At 43.4% G+C, this 18,435-nt stretch overlaps 1 protein-coding gene across 4 annotated transcripts in view; it reads right to left on the bottom strand.

Annotated features, from left to right (window-relative positions):
* The window catches only part of SMPD3 (sphingomyelin phosphodiesterase 3), a 120,215-nt gene that overhangs the window by 41,627 nt on the left and 60,153 nt on the right, over positions 1–18,435 (bottom strand). For all 4 annotated transcript variants that reach the window (XM_085894890.1, XM_085894892.1, XM_085894891.1 and 1 more), the window contains exons 2-4: positions 16,209–17,691; positions 3,784–3,859; positions 3,480–3,680 (exon numbers count right to left, since the gene is read on the bottom strand). In XM_085894890.1, coding sequence (XP_085751016.1) covers positions 3,480–3,680; positions 3,784–3,859; positions 16,209–17,543 — 1,612 coding nt within the window. In that variant the 5' untranslated portion in view covers positions 17,544–17,691. The remainder of the gene's footprint in view (positions 1–3,479; positions 3,681–3,783; positions 3,860–16,208; positions 17,692–18,435) is intronic.

Here is an 18,435-nt window from a genome sequence, read left to right as displayed (position 1 = left end):
GGTACACCTATTCTAACCGGACCAGTATAACTGGTACTCATTTTGCCGACCTCGGAAGGATGGCAGGCTGAGTCAACCAATAAGTGGAAGGAATGTTTGGAGGCAAAAGGTTTTAAGGTGAACTAGACGACCCGTGAACCCATTGGGTTCCCGTTGTGACAGCGGTTGATGAAAAAGATAGCTCCAGCCAACTATACCGCTGAGGTTGTTTACATTGATCAATAATCCAGAAGAGTACTTTACTGAATCGTGAATTGATTTTTTAATAATTTTTTTTCGTTGCCCGATTTTAACGAAATTTGATATTGCGCATCAATGTGAAAAAAAAAAAACGGAGAAAAGAAAGTCGAAGAAATTATTGTGCGTAATCTTCTAAACACAATTTTATTTATTAATGAACACTGAAGTATTAGATCAAAAAGACGATGTTTATTTTATGCTTAAAAATAAATCGTTCTTTGTCTCGACTAAATGTTTGAGATTTTTTAATAAATCATTTCAAGAAAAAAAAAGAGATAGCTCCAGCAGATTATACCGCTGAGATTGTTTGGATTGATCAAATTCTCCCGACGAGTACTTGACTGAATCAGGAATTGATTTTTTAATAATTTTTTCGTTGCCCGATTTGAACGAAACTTGATACTGCACACCGCAGGAGAATGGTGAGTAATGTGGGCCGAAATTTTTTGCGCTATCATGTACCGTTTTGGCTGTATTTCGGGAACATACAAACATACATACATACATCCAGACATACATCCATACATACTTACAAGATGAGAGTTTTAGTAATATATAGATATTAGAAAGACAAAGGTGATGGTAACTGGTAAAACATGTGGTGAGGTGGAAATAACTGGGAAGTGGCCGTGTGCTGTGTGCAGGAAGGGTGTCGGAGTGAACTCCATTCAGTGTACAATGTGCGCTGAGTGGGTTCATCAAAAATGTAGTGGAGTGAGAGGGTCATTAACCAGTGTGGCAGCTACATTCAAGTGTGAGGTGTGCATAGAGGGAGATGCAGATGGAGGAAATATTGAGTTGGATCTTGGAGGTGGTGTGAAGCTGGAAGGGGTGAAAACATTTTGCTACCGAGGAGACATGCTGAATGGAGAATGTGGATCAGACTTGGCGATGGTTTCTAGAGTGAGATGTGCATGGAAGAAGTTTCGGGAACTGAGTCGCGTTCTGATGAGGAGGGGAGTGTCGTTGAAGTTGAAGGGAAAGGTGTATGCTACATGTGTGAGAAGTGCTATGATTTATGAGAGCGAGACATGGGTAATGAATGTAGAAGGCTGGAAAGGGTGGAAATACAAATGGTTCGGTGGATGTGCGGAATATCGTAGAGAGAGAGAGAGAGAGAGAGAGAGAGAGAGAGAGAGAGAGAGAGAGAGAGAGAGAGAGAGAGAGAGAGAGAGAGAGAGAGAGAGAGAGAGAGAGAGAGAGAGAGAGAGAGAGAGAGAGAGAGAGAGAGAGAGAGAGAGAGAGAGAGAGAGAGAGAGAGAGAGAGAGAGAGAGAGAGAGAGAGAGAGAGAGAGAGAGAGAGAGAGAGAGAGAGAGAGAGAGAGAGAGAGAGAGAGAGAGAGAGAGAGAGAGAGAGAGAGAGAGAGAGAGAGAGACAGAGACAGAGACAGAGACAGAGACAGAGACAGAGACAGAGACAGAGACAGAGAGACAGCCAAATGATGAATTGTGGAAGGTGATGGGAATAGAGTCTGTGATGGATGTTGCTAAGACAAACAGGTTGAGATGGTTGGGTCATGTGTTGAGGAAGGATGAAAGTGACTGGGTGAGAAGAGTGATGGAAATGAATGTAGAAGGAAGTGGAGGACGGGGAAGACCGAGAAAGACTTGGCTAAAGGTGGTGGAAGAAGAAATGTGGGTAAGGGGGTTAACAAGGGGAGATGCAGAAAATAGGGCAAAGTGGAGAAGATTGTCATGGGGTCTACAAGGCTAACCCCCGCTCCCGCAGGGAAAATGGCCTTAAAATGCCTGTTGCTGTGTAGTCCTTGTCACACACCCAACCTGCCCACCAAATTTTGTCGAAATCAGTCTACACCTTTTTGAGATATCCTGTTCACAGACAGACAAACAAGCCGACAGACAGGGTTGAAAACATAACCTTCATCAACCTTCGGTGGTGGAGATAACTACAGTCAGCAGTTGCTTCAATTATAATGTGTGAGGTGGCACATTGTGATGGTGGAACAAAGGAACAAAACTCCACAGTGTAACTCCACATTATATTTGATGGCGTCACATCATTTGTGTAATAGGCCAGCATTATAGAGCGAAGAGGAGTGTTTCCACCGTTTTGATTGTTATTCCGACTGGGATTTGAAGTGCTGAACCCACGTCTCGCCGTGAGTAACATGTGCGGAGAGAAAGTTTTCCGGATTGGCTTGGTAAATGCTACCGAGAAATATTTACCTGAACACGTGTCCGATCTGCATTGTGAAATCTCAGGATCCATGTAGCAGAATTCTTCCGTACAAGCGTATTGGTCAGAATGTCAAACTTTTTTTCTGTCGATCTACCAAAACGTTTGGCAATGTGTCAGATAGTTAACCTGCAAGCCACCATCGCCGTGTCATGGATGGCATCAATATTGTGTTGTATGGTAGAGCATCCCTCTCCAAGATTTGCAGAGCATAGATTTGCAGCATGTCCTAATGAATGACTTTTGGATTTAAACACTTTTAATGCAGGTAATTTGATGACGACTTAAATTTAGGATTTGTCCAAATGTTTTTTTTGCGATGGACATAATTTTGTTTCAATTAAAGGTGTTAAAAAGAAAGAAAGAAAGAAAAAAAAGTACAAATTTGTCGCATGAATGTTTTTGTGCAGGTATCCTAATATGTTGACCTACCTTTGTATGCTATACAATGCTGTGGGGTAGCATTATTGGCTAAGGGTGCGGCTGTGCAGCTGATCCAATGCCCTCTGCAGGTCAGTGCACGAATTTGTAATTTGTTCATGGTGCCAGCGATAGCTCACCTACTCTTCACGAAGGACACCGTAGGATCTTCAATGTCCACCAACTAATGCTGGCAGAGGGGTTGCCTAGTTTAACGTCCATCCGAGGGACGGCACGCACATTGATGAATCGTCCTGCCTGCGAGACACCACGGTGACAGTCTATAGCTGGGTCAATACTCAAATCCAGGCCGGGCAGCTTAGAGGCGAGTGTGTGTACCTCTAGGTCATCCTGTAATATAATAACCAACAAATATGCTTCATTTGAAGTTCCTACCTGCACAAAATTATAGTTTGGCAGAAAAGTTTTCAAACACCCCTCATACACTATTAGAAGAAACAGCTAACCTCATTTGCAATGTACTCAAGCACAAGACTGAAAACTCTGTCACAGACACTGATAATTAATTTGGCCACCTACAACTGCGATGTGTTTGTCACCATAATTTTATGTCAAATGAGAATACTTGAGGCCTGATACACACGAACAGTTGTAAAATTACCCAATGAGCAGTTATCAAAATTGAAATCGCCACAAATGACATCAAAAAACACCAGGTCCTTTGCTGGAGGGGGGCCATCTCTCTGGGATCCAGCAAAACTTCCTGAAGGGCCGCTTGGAGGCTCCGAGCCTGTTCCTTTGCGAAACTCGGCCTGCCAGCGTAGCAGCAGGCCCAGTTGCTCACATCGAAGAGCGGTGTTACCTGCAGAGAGAGAGGCATTTGTGGAACTGCCATCAAACACTAAATCTACCCCCTTCTGGCCCGGGTCATCAGCCTACTATCATGTCTACCGTTACACACTCACCAGCCCCCGCTTGCAGGTGTGTACATGTGATGTACCCCACTTGCCTTTGTCCAAAGACATTGCTTCCCAACATCACCTGCACACAATTAAACAAATTAATCAAAGAGGGTGTACATTACTGGATTCAAATTGTCATGATGTTGGCTCAGTCATAGCATTTAATGATACAGTTTTTATTGTGCACAATCAGCAGGAACATGACATTGTGGACAAGCACATCTTTCAAATAGGACATCGAGTCAGCTGCCCTGTCTGCGATGCAGATGTTATATCCCTTAGCAGTTTTCACGAAAAGACTTTAAGTGGTTGCTGTTTGCCTTTAAGCCTTTCTTCTGGTACCCCGGCAAAATCCCGTAAATTCTGTAGGGGTCTAGCATGGAATTGACGACCTCGAATCAATTGTTTTTTTTTTATTTGCAGAGTTGTGGCAGGAAAATGAAAACAAATCCTGATGCCAGTCGTTCGTAGCATGTACTCGTGTCCTTGTATACTAGTGTCCATGGCTTGTATACTAGTCGATGGCAGGAAAAGGAGGCTTCTCCTTTTCCTGCCATCGTGCTCTTTGGATCAGTGTGGAGTCATGACCAAAGCTCGTGCTTTCTTGCCACACTCGTCTTTAAAATCGATGAATCATCGCTCGGCTATCCGAGGACATTTCCCAGGTGTACGGGGTTTTGAAGCTGCTGTAACACTTTCAGTAGAGCGTGGTTTTGCACACTCCATGCGCGTGACAGAGTACTAAACATATCGTTCAGCACAAGAGAGCTACTAACTAAATAAATAAAGCATCACTGGCCCACATTGTCAGAACTGCAAAGCGGACAATGCTAAAGGACAATCAACTTGTTTCGGAACCACGTTTCAGCCGCAGAGCGGCCTTCGTCGGGAACTGTTGTTTCTCCACCGGTCCCAGAGTTGTGCCTTTCATGATGTATACACGTTTTGAACAATGCAGATGGATCAAAGTACTTTTACCTTGGAGTTGCAAAGGGTGGGAAATTGTTTAAAAAAATGCTACTTCTCGGTTGTCCTTGTCTTTCGAGCATACCCAATGTCCACCTGCAGTTTGCTGAGAAAATGCTCTTTCCTTCCTCACTCACCTCATTAGGGGTGCAGGGAAGGAGTCGTTTCCTTCAACAAGTGCAAAGACATTTGAATTGGCAGCAAAAAAGTTTTAAATTGCCGAGTGTCAATTTTTAGCGTGATGGTCAAGTTTCTGTCATCGCCGACAGTTTATAATGGAGTGTTGTGTCCTACATTTTTCACCGTTTGAAGTCGTCCCATAGGACATTGATGCAACATTAAGCATACAGGAAGTGTGTACTTGTGTTAAAAATGGAACAAACTTCATTGTTAGAAGTATAAATGGCAGGCGAGAGGTCGATTGCTTTATTGATAAATTCCCACTCGCATTAAAACTGTGGAAAACTAAACAGTGGCCATACAAAAGCTGCAGATGTGGATACATGGATGTTGACGTAAGAATTGAAGAAGGAGATTTGTGTAACCTTTGCCTGAAGGGTGTTGCATTGACAAAAATCAAATGCTTTTTCAATGGCGGCAGCCGGAAAGAGAGCTTGTTCGGTAGCGTGATTCCTATCAAGCTACACAATCCGAGTTCGATCCCCATCGGACCAAATCCAAAACTTCGTCCTCCGAATGAAAACTTCGTCGGCTATCTTGTCTGGATTTAAATTGTGGATGTGAATGATCTCATGGTATATTTTTTTTAATAATAGGTAGTGTGCTGGTACTAGCCTGGTGTTGGCTTCGTGGTAAGGGTTGCTGGCTTGGGATCCGAGGGTCCTGAGTTTGAGCCCTGTTGGCTGCGGAATGAGCAGAATGGCTGCTGAATATCAGCCAACAGTCGCTGGTCCGCACATCTATCAGTACTATTGTAACTAGTTATCCAGTTCCGTTAAGTTGTGGCCGATTTTTGGTGACATTCATGATCGGATGTCTCCAAACATCCCTGTCCTGCACTGTTTTCTGAAGCTCTGGCAGACACAGCTTGGGTGCAGCCTTTACCCTTCATCGGTGGTGTGTTCCAGGACCAATCGCTTGCCAAGCCAGCCCTTCCTTATCAACCGTTTTGTTTGAGTGCTTGAAATCAACCGAGCCACTCGGCGAGTGCTGTACAACTGATTTGTAATGGTACACACCCCAGGCATATACAAGGTCTGCCTCTTCCTCTTCTTCCCTCAATCATACCCATTGTGGTTAACTTCTCCAGACTTTAGTTTTCTGCACACCTGATGTCTCCAAAGTATGACAGTTTGTGTTTTAGTATCAGCGTTCTAATGTCGGCTACACAGTGGTCCAATTTCTTCAAGGACTGATTTGTTCGTCGTTTTGGCAATCTATGGAATTAATAGTCATCCCAGCACCACATTTAAAAACTCTCATTATCCTTCCTTCCTTTTTCACTGTCCATGACTCGCATCCATACATTGCAACTAGAAATACGGGAGCGTTCACCAGCTTCCTCTTGGTTTGTTTTCTCATCTTTATCTTTCCAGATCTTTGTCAATCCTGACATTACTGTTCTCCATTTCCCCTCCACATGCTCCATTCACTTCAATCTTAGAACCCAGGAAGATGAAACCTTCCACATGATCATCTTCAAATCTGGACACGTTTATCTTCTCAGTTGACAAGATTTTAGTCTTTTTTAGATTTAAATATGGAGTCAGTTTTTTCACTTTCCTTTTTCACTGTCTGCAGCAGTTTCATAAAGCTCTCTTAACTTTCTGCCGACAGAGTGGTCTCATCAGTAGCATACCTTAAGTTGTTGATACATCTTCCTCCAATCCTGACCCAGCTATAAGCTGTCATCCCGGTGTTTCACAGGCAGGATGATTCATCAATGTGCACGCCATCCCTCGGATGGACATTAAACTAGGCAACCCCTCTGCCAGCATTAATTGGTGGACATTGAAGATCCCACGGTGTCCTTCGCGAAGAGTATAAGAGGTGAGCTATTGGTGACACCCTCAACAACTTACAAATTTCTGCCTTTACCTTAGTCAAACGTATGGCCTGGCCAGCTGGTTCGTGAAATAATTGGTCCAAGCTTCCCCCAGCCGACTCTACAATAACCTGGGAATCATTGTGGCCGTTAAACAATAAGAAGAATATGAACAAACCGCCATCTGCATGGTACGACGTGCGTACGCCTGATTCCCCTGGTCACTCCCACAGGGCATGGGTGTTTCCCGTTTTTGAAAATCACGGTTTTTGATCATTTATTACCTCCACCACCAAAGTTGAAGGTTATGTTTTCATCCCCTTTCTGTCTGTCTGTGTACAGGATATCTCAAAAAGTTGCGGACAGATCCGGATGAAATTTTGTGGACAGGTTCAGTGTGTGACAAAGACGAACTGATTAGATTTTGGTGGAGATCCGGATCCGACTCCTAGAATTTTTAAAGTGATTCTTCACCATTGAGAGATGGGGCTAAAAATGATACTTAGCATGATATCTCAAAAAGTCATGGATTGATTTGGATGAAACATAAACTTGGTGGACACGTTGGGTGTGTGTGACAAGGAAGAATTGATTCGATTTTGGTGAAGATCCGAATCCGGATCTGGATACGAGAATTATTTAATTTTTAAGTGATTCTTCACCATTGAGAGATCATGCCAAAAATGATATAGTATTGTCTAGCATGATATTTCAAAAATGTATTGGGCCCGATATGTTCTGGTGGATCAGGCATTACGTGGTGGAGGTATGCGCTCTACCAAGTGCCCTTCTCGTTTTTGTTTTGTTTTCATCCCTGTCTGTCCGTCTGACTTGTTACTTGCAAAATCAAGGATTTTTCTAGTGTATTGGTCAGTCGATTTTGGTATTGTCTGTTTGTTTGTTTGGCAATTGCCTACAGGTCATAATTCAAAAAACGATCCTCATGAAACTTCAGCAAGTTGTAGAGGTCATCTCAACTGAGAAGCCATTTCGATTTTGACGTCAAAGGTCAATCGTCATCTTGAGGTCAAATTTCTAAAATCGTCATTTTTCATCCGATTGACTTGAAAGTTGAACAGGATTTCCAAATTGCGTCACTGAATTTGGAAACCAACTATTTTAGGTCAAAAGGTCAAAGGTCAGCTCAAGGTCAAACATCTAAACTCAATTTGTATCTGAAAAATCATCAATTTTCATCCAATTGACTTGAAAATTAAACAGCAATTTCATAGTGCATTACTGGATTGGGAAATCAACTATTTTTGAAATCAAAAGGTCATAGGTCAACTCAAGGTCAAACTTCTAAAATCATCAATTACACTGGGGAACAAATTTTTTCTTATTATCTGTTGCATGAGATTTTTCAACTTATTCTATGTATTTTTTCAACGCTGATTTCAAATCTGAAATCGGTTTTCCTCCACATGCTCGAGTGTTCATGCAATTTGAAACTTACGATTTTCGCAAAAAAGGACACCCATTGCTATTTGCACTTGGGATAACTTGAGAACTATGGGTGCAATTTCGGACTTTAGTGGAACTATACGATGCCTAAACTGCTAAATAACTACAGACCGTATTCGTTTTGCTGCTAACGATTTGCTCACGATTTATTACAGCATGTGCACTGTATGCAATTGCACCGAGTTTGAAATGTCCCCGGTGTCTACCACGTCTCCGACGTCTCCGGTGTACCCCCCCCCCCCACGTGCCTCAAGACAGCCAATGATGGCCGTCCGGTAGATGCAGTGTGTAACCTAGACGGAAATGGCGTCAATTGACGGAAATACCCGAGTATTTCAATGGAAATTTGTGAAACTAATGTGTTATATATGTGAAAACCATTGAATTTATTGCTTGACAGAAAAAAACCAAGAAACGCGCCCCTCTCATGTACGAACGAACGAAAGACGTCATTTCCGCCCACCATCGCATTTCGCGCCGAAAGACGTCATTTCCGCCCACCATCGCATTTCGTGCCGAACGCTGAAAGCTAAGTTCTTCTTATTTTACATCATTCGTTTTCGGCCTCCTGCCACGCTGTATCGAACGATTTCATTCCTTCTGTTATATATGAAGGTGCTTATCACAATAATAACAAGATTTTTACATTTCAAATATTAAGTACGCTTTTTAATTGTTTTTCAACTGAAAAAGCATAAATTGCATATTTTAACATTAGTGTACTCATTTGATTCACCACACGTGCTGTATTGAAGGATTTCACTTGTTTGACATCAATTTTCTTTATTTTATTGATATTTATTTATCTTTATTGATATATATTCTTTAACTTTATGTTTTTCTTTGTTTCAGATGTGATCATGGCTTCTTCAATAAGACATAAATCTATAAATAATCCTGATGCATTCTGTTTTGTATGGTGGCTGCTACACACTACTTCATCAAAAGCACAATATAACATCGTTTGTAAGGCGTGCCTATAAAGCCTATTTTGATGTTCCCCTTGGCGACCAAGACAAGAAATGGGCTCCTCATATTGAATGTCATAATTTTGAGGAAATGCTTCGTGACTGGGCAAAAGGAAAACGAAAGGGTCTGCCTTTTGGAGTTCCCATGGTTTGGCGAGAACCCAAGGACCACGCAACTGACTGCTATTTTTGCCTGATCAACACAAAGGGTGTCGGCAAGAAAAACCGGCAAAAGATCTCCTATCCCTGTATTCCCTCAGCAATTCGACCTGCCCCGCACTCTGAGGAACTCCCCGTTCCAGTCTTTAATGGTTTTGTCTTATCTGAAGATGAAGGCAGTGAACATGATCAGCAAGAGCACGAGGGTCATGATGACGGGCTTCAAGAAATGGTTTCAGAATCTGAAGCCTCCTCATCTGATACCAAACAGTCATCAGCCCCTCAGCAGTTTAGCCAACCAGAATTGAATGACTTAGTGCATGATTTGGGGCTCTCCAAGAAAGCAGCTGCGGTTTTAGCCTCCAGGCTGCAAGGAAAAAATCTACTTGACCACTCTGCAAATGTTTCATATTTCCGAAAGCGGGACCAGATCTTTGTCGCCTTTTTCTCAGAGGACGAGCAGTTTGTTTACCGCCACGATATCCCAGGTCTTCTCAGGCAATTGGGTGTTACTGCGTATAATCCAACAGAATGGCGATTATTTCTGGATACTCTAAGCGCAGCCTCAAGTGTATTCTCTTGCACAATGGCAATGTTTATGGAGCGGTTCCAGTTGGTCACTCAGTGCATTTGCGAGAAGAACATAATGACATAAAAATGGTCATTGACTTACTCAAATATCACGAGCACAACTCGATCATTTGTGTGGACCTGAAAATGGTCAACGTTCTCCTTGGTCAACAGAAAGGCTTCGCAAAGTTTCCATGCCATCTCTGCATGTGGGACAGCCGAGCTCGAGAGAAACGCTGGATCCAGGAGTGGCCCATCCGTGAAACTTTGGAAGCAGGGGCATGCCAAACATTGTGAATGACCCAATCGTCAGCCGAGAGATCATTTTACCCCCACTCCATATCAAGTTTGGCTTGATGAAACAGTTCGTGAAGGCATTGAGTACTGATGGTGAATGTTTTCAACATATAGTTTCTGCTTTTCCTGCTTTGTCTTTCGAGAAGATCAAAGCAGGTGTGTTTGTTGGACCTCAAATTTGTGCCCTTGTTTGTGATGAGGAATTTGTAAGGAAGATGAATGACAAGGAAAAGACAGTGTGGTTGTCTTTCATCGCAGTTATACAAAACTTTCTTGGTAACAAAAAGGCAGATAACTATGAGTTTCTGGTTACTAGAATGCTGTTGGCTTTTTGTGATCTTGGGTGCAACATGAGTGTCGAGCTCCATTTCCTGAATAGTCACCTTGATCAATTCCCTGAGAACCTTGGGGCTGTAAGTGAGGAACAGGGAGAGCGCTTCCATCAGGACCTCATGACGATGGAAGAGCGCTACCAAGGGTGATGGGACAAAAATATGATGGCAGACTATGGCTGGAGCATCAAACGGGATTGCCCTGTGGAAGTCCACAAACGCAAGAGCTACAAGCGCAAATTCTTGCCTGACTAGGACCTATTTGAACTTTGCATTCCATCCTAATCAATTGTTCTGAATCACCTATCGTCTTTATGTCGAAATATATGTTAATATATATTTGCTTTTAATACAAATTGTAACTTAGCAAATAAATGTTGAAAATGTTGAATTGCAAAATATATGTTTAATATATATTTGCTTTTAATACAAATTGTAACTTAGCAAATAATTGTTGATAATGGTGGATTGCAAAAAATCTCGAGCTTACAGAGAGAAACTAACTTCACATTTGAATTCAGCACACTCAAATTAGGTAAGATCAAGTGCTGGTATCAATGCAGCAAAAACTTTGTTCCCCAGTGTTATCAACTGAAAAATCGTCAATTTACATCCGATTAACTTGCGAATTAAACAGCAATTGTATTGTGCATCACTAAATTTGGGAAATCCAGATCCGGCCTGTCAGTGGGATGCAAAACTTAAACTGTTCAGCCTGGCAGAGGTATGTGCTCTACCGAGTGCCCTTCTAGTTATTTTCTGAAATGTTAGGCCAATGTAAGTAGTCGAGAATGATCAATTATTTTAAACAGAATAATTTTAATGCCCCAGACACAGTAACATTGGCAAATATCAGACAAAAAAAAAATAGAAAACAAAATCTTTACTGGGTATTTTTTCCCGTAAAACGGTAACAGATTGTTCAACACATTGATTAATGTTGCTGTCTTTAACTATGTCATTGAGAATGCATTGCAATAAATTCAAGCATCAAGATACATTTCCAGCACTTATGATGATCTCCAAGGTAACCTAATAATTAAAGCTACATCTGAAAGATGAGCTGTTCTGTTTTCGACAATAGGTATAGCCATCACAGTCACTGGACAGTCTTACGAACGAATTGAAATACCAGACACTAATCTCAACCACTAATGTCAGTTCACTGTGCAAGGAAGAAATGATGAGCATATGAGGCACTCCAGCATGCTGCTTAGTTTACATATCTTCATGGGTTGACAGGATGGCCTAGACTCGAGAGGTGCGCACACTTGCTGCGAAGCTGTCTAGCCTGGGTTTGAATCCCAACCCAACTGTACACTGTCATCCTGGTCATCAATGCGTGTGCTGTCCCTCAGATGGACGTTAATGTGCGTCCCATCCGTCAGCAGTCGTTGATGGACGTTAAAGATCCCACAGTGTGCTTCGCGAAGAGTAGGCGAGCTATTGCTGGCACCATGAACAAATTCCAAATTCCTTCCCTAGCTAGCAGAGGGCTTTGCATCAGCGGCACAGCCATGCCCTCAGCCAATGATGCTACCTCACAGCCTTGTGCTGCATCCAAACGAAGAAGACATATCATCAATCTCTAGGTTGGGTTGCATATCCTCATCCTCCCCATCTCCCATCTGATTGGTACAGCTTTGCAACCGACACATCTGGGAATATTTCAGACCTTTGGCAAAGCATGGACATGACCTCACATGTGTGGGTACAGTTGCAATTCATGAATTTCAAGACTGCTGAAGGCGATGGTGGTCCAGTCATCCATGATCTCCAGATTTCCTTCATCACTGATGATCCAGCTGCAATCTGTGGGCTGTGAACTTCAGGTTCACATTCGAGGGAGTGTTGTCAGATCCTGGCTTGAATGTCAGCATGCTAGGTATGTTGAAGCAAGAATTCATACATGGGGGCAGTTATGCAGAGTTAATGTCTCTTTTCTTGCCACAGAAGAGCTGGTATTGACCTTCGTTGACATCAGATGATGTTCCCTTGGGGTCGTACACATGGCATGTGAAGACTTCAATTTCATGCAGAAGTCCAGGTGAAATCTCCCATGACTGCCCAAGATTACTGAAGCTCTGTTGGTATGCACTCTCCATCTTTGCGAGTTTCATTCCTTTTCCGGTGAAGGTAGTTATTGAATTGCATCCAGTAAACACGTGTAGACCAATCACAGTGGTACACACATCATTACCAAGGCTGCTCGATTCGTTCCCTTATTGACATGAATGTATTTCCGATGGATCTGTCTACTTTCTGGTAGAGTGGGCATGGAATGGTTTGGCTGAACCCAAAGGCAAGCACAAGGATCTCTATCTTCAGCAGTAAGAACTACTCCTACTACTTTGTACCCATCCTTTGCTGCATTTGCATTGTGAACCAGAACTCTTGTGTGTTGACCTTAGCTCACAGATTTCTTCCCAGTTCTCTTGCATGACATTGAAACAGCGATGCTCACACGTGACATAAAGAAGCTTATCACGTAGCCTTCCTTTGTGCTCAGACTACTTCCATTATTCGGCCATGAATTTGAACACCTTGAAATGTTGAATGGACTGCACAAAAATGTTCTCCACTGATGGATTTGTGTGACCCACGGCTATGTTTTTAAATTGCAGGCTTTTGTATGCTCCATGGTTGCATCTCTCAATATTCTTTATGAGCAAATACAACCCGTCGCTTCGCTGACGGGAATATTAAGGGGGGAGAGTAAGAAGGAGGGGAGGGAGAGAGGAAGGAGGGTGAAACAAAGAGAGAAGGGGAGTGAGGAAGGAGGGGGAGCAAGGTGGAGTGGGGAAGTAAGGAAAGAGGTGGGAGTGAGGAGGGGTGTGGAAAGGGAAGACAGTGTGAGGAGAGCGCAAAGTAAGGCAGTGTGAGGGGAGGGTCTGTTATCCACTGTCTCGATACGTGCAGAGATAACCATCCATCCAGATACGTCAAGGTAAGGCAGTGTGAGAGAAGAGTCCGTTGGCACTTCTTGGTAAACGTAAAACAAGATATCAATACTCTGGCTGCCAGAGCCTTCATAAAATGCAAATGACATTGCTTGTTCTCATAACAGTTGTGAAAATATCCGCTTCTCTCCCTTAAATTCGCTGCACCAGACTTGTCCCATCAATAACACAAGTGGTGGGCATAGGAATAGTTTTGGCTGCACTCGCATTCTGAATTAACATTTTAGCAAATGTTGCTTTGTTCGTTTTTCACAGAAATCCATCTGATGTTGCCAAAGCCCAGGGAATAGGACCGAATGGATATGGTTAGTATTTCTTGTAGGTCCAGTAGCCCGCTCTGAGCAGCAAGAATCATGTGTGCAAACAAGTTCCTGTTTGCTTGTAGAACTATTTCTTGCCTTTTGTTTGCGTCACTCGTTTTTGCGTGCTAAAATCAGAGAATGTTTTCAGCCCCTTTTTGGTAAACTTATCATGGAATGCTTCAGTGCAGAATTAGCCTCGACTATTCTTTTTGAAATATTGTTAGGCTTTCTCCCCAACTTCGTGCATTGTTGATGTCCTGTGCGACGTTTGGGGGAGCTGCCTGCCCAGTTGAGATGCTGCCAAGTTTGGAATGATTCCTTCTCATTGGAGTGATACTTTCATGCTCCAGGAGATCTACCAATGTAGATGTGCATTCAAACTGGAGTATAGATTGGATTTTGGTAGTTTCACCAGAGGGCGGTTTATGGTGGACCATGTGCGTGCTGTATAAAACTGATGGGGGATATTGCATGGAAAGAGCAGAGGGTGCAAGACCAAAAAAGAGGCAGAAAAAGACAGAGGAACCACTGACCTGTCTGCGATGGGAAAGCGATAGGCCTATGTACTCATCTTCGTCATAGGAGATCCCAATGAACTTGAGGGCCTCAGTTACCATGGAATTCCAGAAGGGCAAGGTATGAGGCAGGGGAACCAGCCCAGAGGGGAGAGCAATACTCCATCAACCTACGAATGAAGGCTTTGTAGGTTGTCAAAAGTTCAGATTGACCAAGGAAAGACCTTGCATGATCCAGGATGCCCAGTTGGTGGCCTGCTTTGAAGGCCATCCTGGAAATGTGGTCTGTCCAAGAAATATCATGGCTGATGGTGAGGAACAATTGGTTTGAGTGACTGAGTCTTCTCAAGTGGTTTGTTTAGGAAAATTTTTCCACATAATTTGTAATTCATCTAAATGTGGCATTATTGGTAATGGGGGGAATACTTTCACAAACCACTTATTTTTATCATATCATTATTATTATCATCATCTTATTATTTCATGTGCAGCCTATGGCTGCTGGTTGCATAATTTTCTGGGGGCACTGCTGTGACACTGATGCAATGTCCTCTGTTACTAGCACACTGTTACTCATTTCACTGACCTTGGAAGGATGATCAGCTAAGTCAACCTCACCTGGTGTTAATTCAACAGCTGATGCGGCTTAAAACTCAGGACCCTAAGATCCTAAGCTAGCCACCTTAACCGTTAAGCCAACACCAGGCCGAGTAGTCCACTGTAATCTGGATTTTCTAGGGAATCACAAAGATCATTGATGAAGATGAGGAACCAAACTGGGTCCAAGGCACTGCCTCGGGGCACTTAAAGCTTGACAGAGAGAGAGGAGGTGAGAGGATCCCGTTAAGACCTGCTGCACATGCTGAACAGCGCTTGAGGAAGTCAGCGATCCATGAGAGGAGGTGGCCTTGGATGCCATAAGCAGAGCGTTTGGTGATCAAGGCGAGGTGCCAGACTGTATCAAATGCTTGAGATATGTCTCGAAAGACGGCCTTGATCTCATGTCTGAGAGTGAGGACTTCCATCCATTGTCAAGAGAGTAGAAGCCACATGTCCATTGTCCAGGGCAGAATGATCATGTATGAATCCTAACTGATGATCTGAGATCAGGCCGTTGGAGAAAGGGAAGGATTTGATGTCAATTTTAAAAATGATTTTGTAACAACATCATTGTATCAGGAATTGAACCAATTGCATTTAAATACTTCTATTTCATAATGCAGAGTGGAAATTAAGATACAAAGGGTCCCCAGTGTCTGTTGGACTACGCTCGCTGCAATGCGTGATCACACAATCCTGTATGACCTTAAACAAAGAAATGAGGAGACCGTTTGTCCCATCACTGCCACGTTGCACTCCTGAGTTATGTGTTTGTTTGTTTGTTTGTTTTCTCTCCAGCTGTACACAACAATCTTCTTGATGTTTTAATAACGTCTAAATAACCCGATCTTGATAGGGTGACTCAAATTGTATACACATGGTCACGATTTAAAATACGAAATCCATAAACTTGAATGAAATATCAAGAACTCTTGAGAAGTAGGCAAAAACTATTGCAGTACCGTACAACAATCCCGAGAAGACTCATGTTGTTTGTAATACAGGTCTTACATTGACAGGCCACATCCTTTGAAACAAGTGCACAGTTTGCCTTCACATGAGTGAACACGACTGCTGCTTAAGGATCATTTATTTATTATGCATGCATTTTCTAGGTAAGTATTGCAGAAACGATAACCCCACCCATAATTTCCCCCTTTTATACATCATGTACACATTTATCTCACCATCCTTGAAGATGTTGTCATGTTGATACCCCAGATCAACACACGAGCCATTGGATACATAGACGGCATAGCACTGAGAAAGTGAAGATGCATAAAGACCCACCTTGGCAAGGAGGGCCCCCTTAGATGCGAGTGCATCTACACGACGTGCATGTGGGAAACAGCGAAACTCAGCATCTAGCAGAGGAAAACGGCTGGCAAGAAGCAGTCCACTACCAAAGCACTTAAATCCACAGGGTTGGAACCCACAAGCACCGACATCATAGAGGATATGTGGGAAGCATGGCCACAGCTGCTGCCTGAGCTTCTCTGCTGCACGTCGGTCAAAGATCCCTTGGAGACACACAAAGTCGAGGTTGGCAGGGAAAAAAGCTGAGATTTCATGGTCAAAAGGTTCATCGGCATGCCTCTTCTTGCGAACTGAACTTTTCTTCATTACAGATGGCTTGTAGACAAAACGTGCCCAGTTCCCACTGCCACCAACTTGAGGCTCTGGAGGTGAGACTGGCTGTCCGGCTGAACGGCAAGGCTGCGTGAGAGATTCACAAGAGCATGAATCACTTTCAGGAACAAACGAAACACCATGATGTATCAGAGGTCCATTGGCAGAGGCTGTGTCACCCCCACTATGTTCTCCAGTTTTAAAGTTATCCTCAGAACCAAAAACATTCTCCCCATAATCTTTGTTCGCATTTTCTCCACTAGCTCCCCGAACATAGACGACTCGTTTATAACCAGTTGCTGGGGACGCATTTGAACTTCGACCTGTGCCAGGTGAGTTTTGCACTGCCAGACTTGTCCAGCTGGAAGCTGACACAGAGGTGTTTGTGGGGGAGTCAATATAGATCTTTATTTGTGGACGTGTTGAGCCACAGCGAATACGTCGCCCAGCTTCTCGTGCCCGTTGTTGAGTGTCATTCAGGTTGACAAGGCGAGAAAGGCTGTCAGGAAGTAGTGAAAGGTGTGCTGTGGCAAAAGCAAAACTACGGCCGGTGCCCAGGGGGTGACAATCGGTAGGTCCAGTGGGGTAGTAATCGGCTTGCCCAGCTTTCGCTGTGACCCGCCTCGCATAAGAATAGGGCCTTCGTGCTAATTGTAGTGGTGCCCACAGTAGAAAACCAAGAGCTGCGAATGGAAATGAAGCAGCAGTACAGGCTAAGTAAACAGGGAAAGCCAAAAGTACTGAAATAGCTTGAAAACACCAGCCTGGTCCACTACTCCGACCATCATCTTCAGAGAAAGGATCATCGGTGTCATAGTCGCGGCGATGGTGGTAGCGTGAGGCCCGGCGTCTCTGCCTTTGTTCAGATCGAGGGGTCGGAAGCAATGTTGCCAGCAGTCGATCTGAAAACCAGTAGCAGGGGAATAACAGGAGCCAGGCAGTGGCATGTGCTGCTCGCAGTGCTGGGTGTGGGAACGGAGAGGTGTACAGTGCCATTTCGGTATCGAAGACGAAGCAAAACCTTGATTACATCCTGCAGAGTTAAAGAAACTAATGCATTGTTTTGAAGGAGAGCAGCTGTGACACAACTGAAAGTCACATGGCTATGAATGGCAGCTGGTCGTTGTCGATCCCAAACAGGCGTCTACGAAGAAAAAAAAAGGAGGGGGTGGAGGGGGAGTGGAGAAAATACTGCAGGTTCACTCAAGGTTGAATTGTAAACAAGTTCCCTAAAGTGTTTCAATAAAAATCACCAAAATTGTTTTTGATGATTTTGGATTCTAAGATCCAGTGGGTTTGCAGCAAGGTCAGGATCAACTTAATTACATGTTAGACATCCGATCACATACATTTACCAACTGGCTCTCTGGGTATTCTGGCAGATACTGAAATTACAGAGGAGTGCAATGAACATAAAAATGTAACTAATGCTTTCCTTCCACTTCTTTTTCCAAATTTTTTCGTTATCATCCAAATATCATTTGATGCATTCACTGCACAAAACCCATGGCATTATAATCCATTAAGCATTATCGACCTGCTCAAACATCAAACTCCTAATCCGCACAGGGCCTGCACTGAAAGCTCAAAGATATCAGAGGTTACCGATTATCTCCAAAACAGAGGAGCTTGGGTTACCGATTGGGAGGCTTGCTGGATGAACGAATCTGTATCCTTTGATAAATTGCCAAGAAGCTTGTGTTTGAGAAGGCATTGTGGAACTCGCTGGCCGAACACTGGTGTTTGATCACTCCAGTGTGCAGTCCTCGCTGCATTTGGCCATCCGGATGCCCCTTTGAGCTGTCGATTTTGTTAAGGTCATGCCCTTTAAGTTTGGGACCTCCGAGAGGATAAAAAGCCAATCACTTTAGTCCTTTCCTCTTTGTTG

This window comes from Eptatretus burgeri, chromosome 9 (genome assembly GCF_056783735.1).
Source record: "Eptatretus burgeri isolate ZD-2024b chromosome 9, Ebu_testis_v1, whole genome shotgun sequence".
In the NCBI taxonomy this organism is placed as follows: Eukaryota; Metazoa; Chordata; class Myxini; order Myxiniformes; family Myxinidae; genus Eptatretus; species Eptatretus burgeri.
Note: the sequence above shows the minus strand (reverse complement) of the source record. Positions and strands in the feature narration are given on the sequence as shown.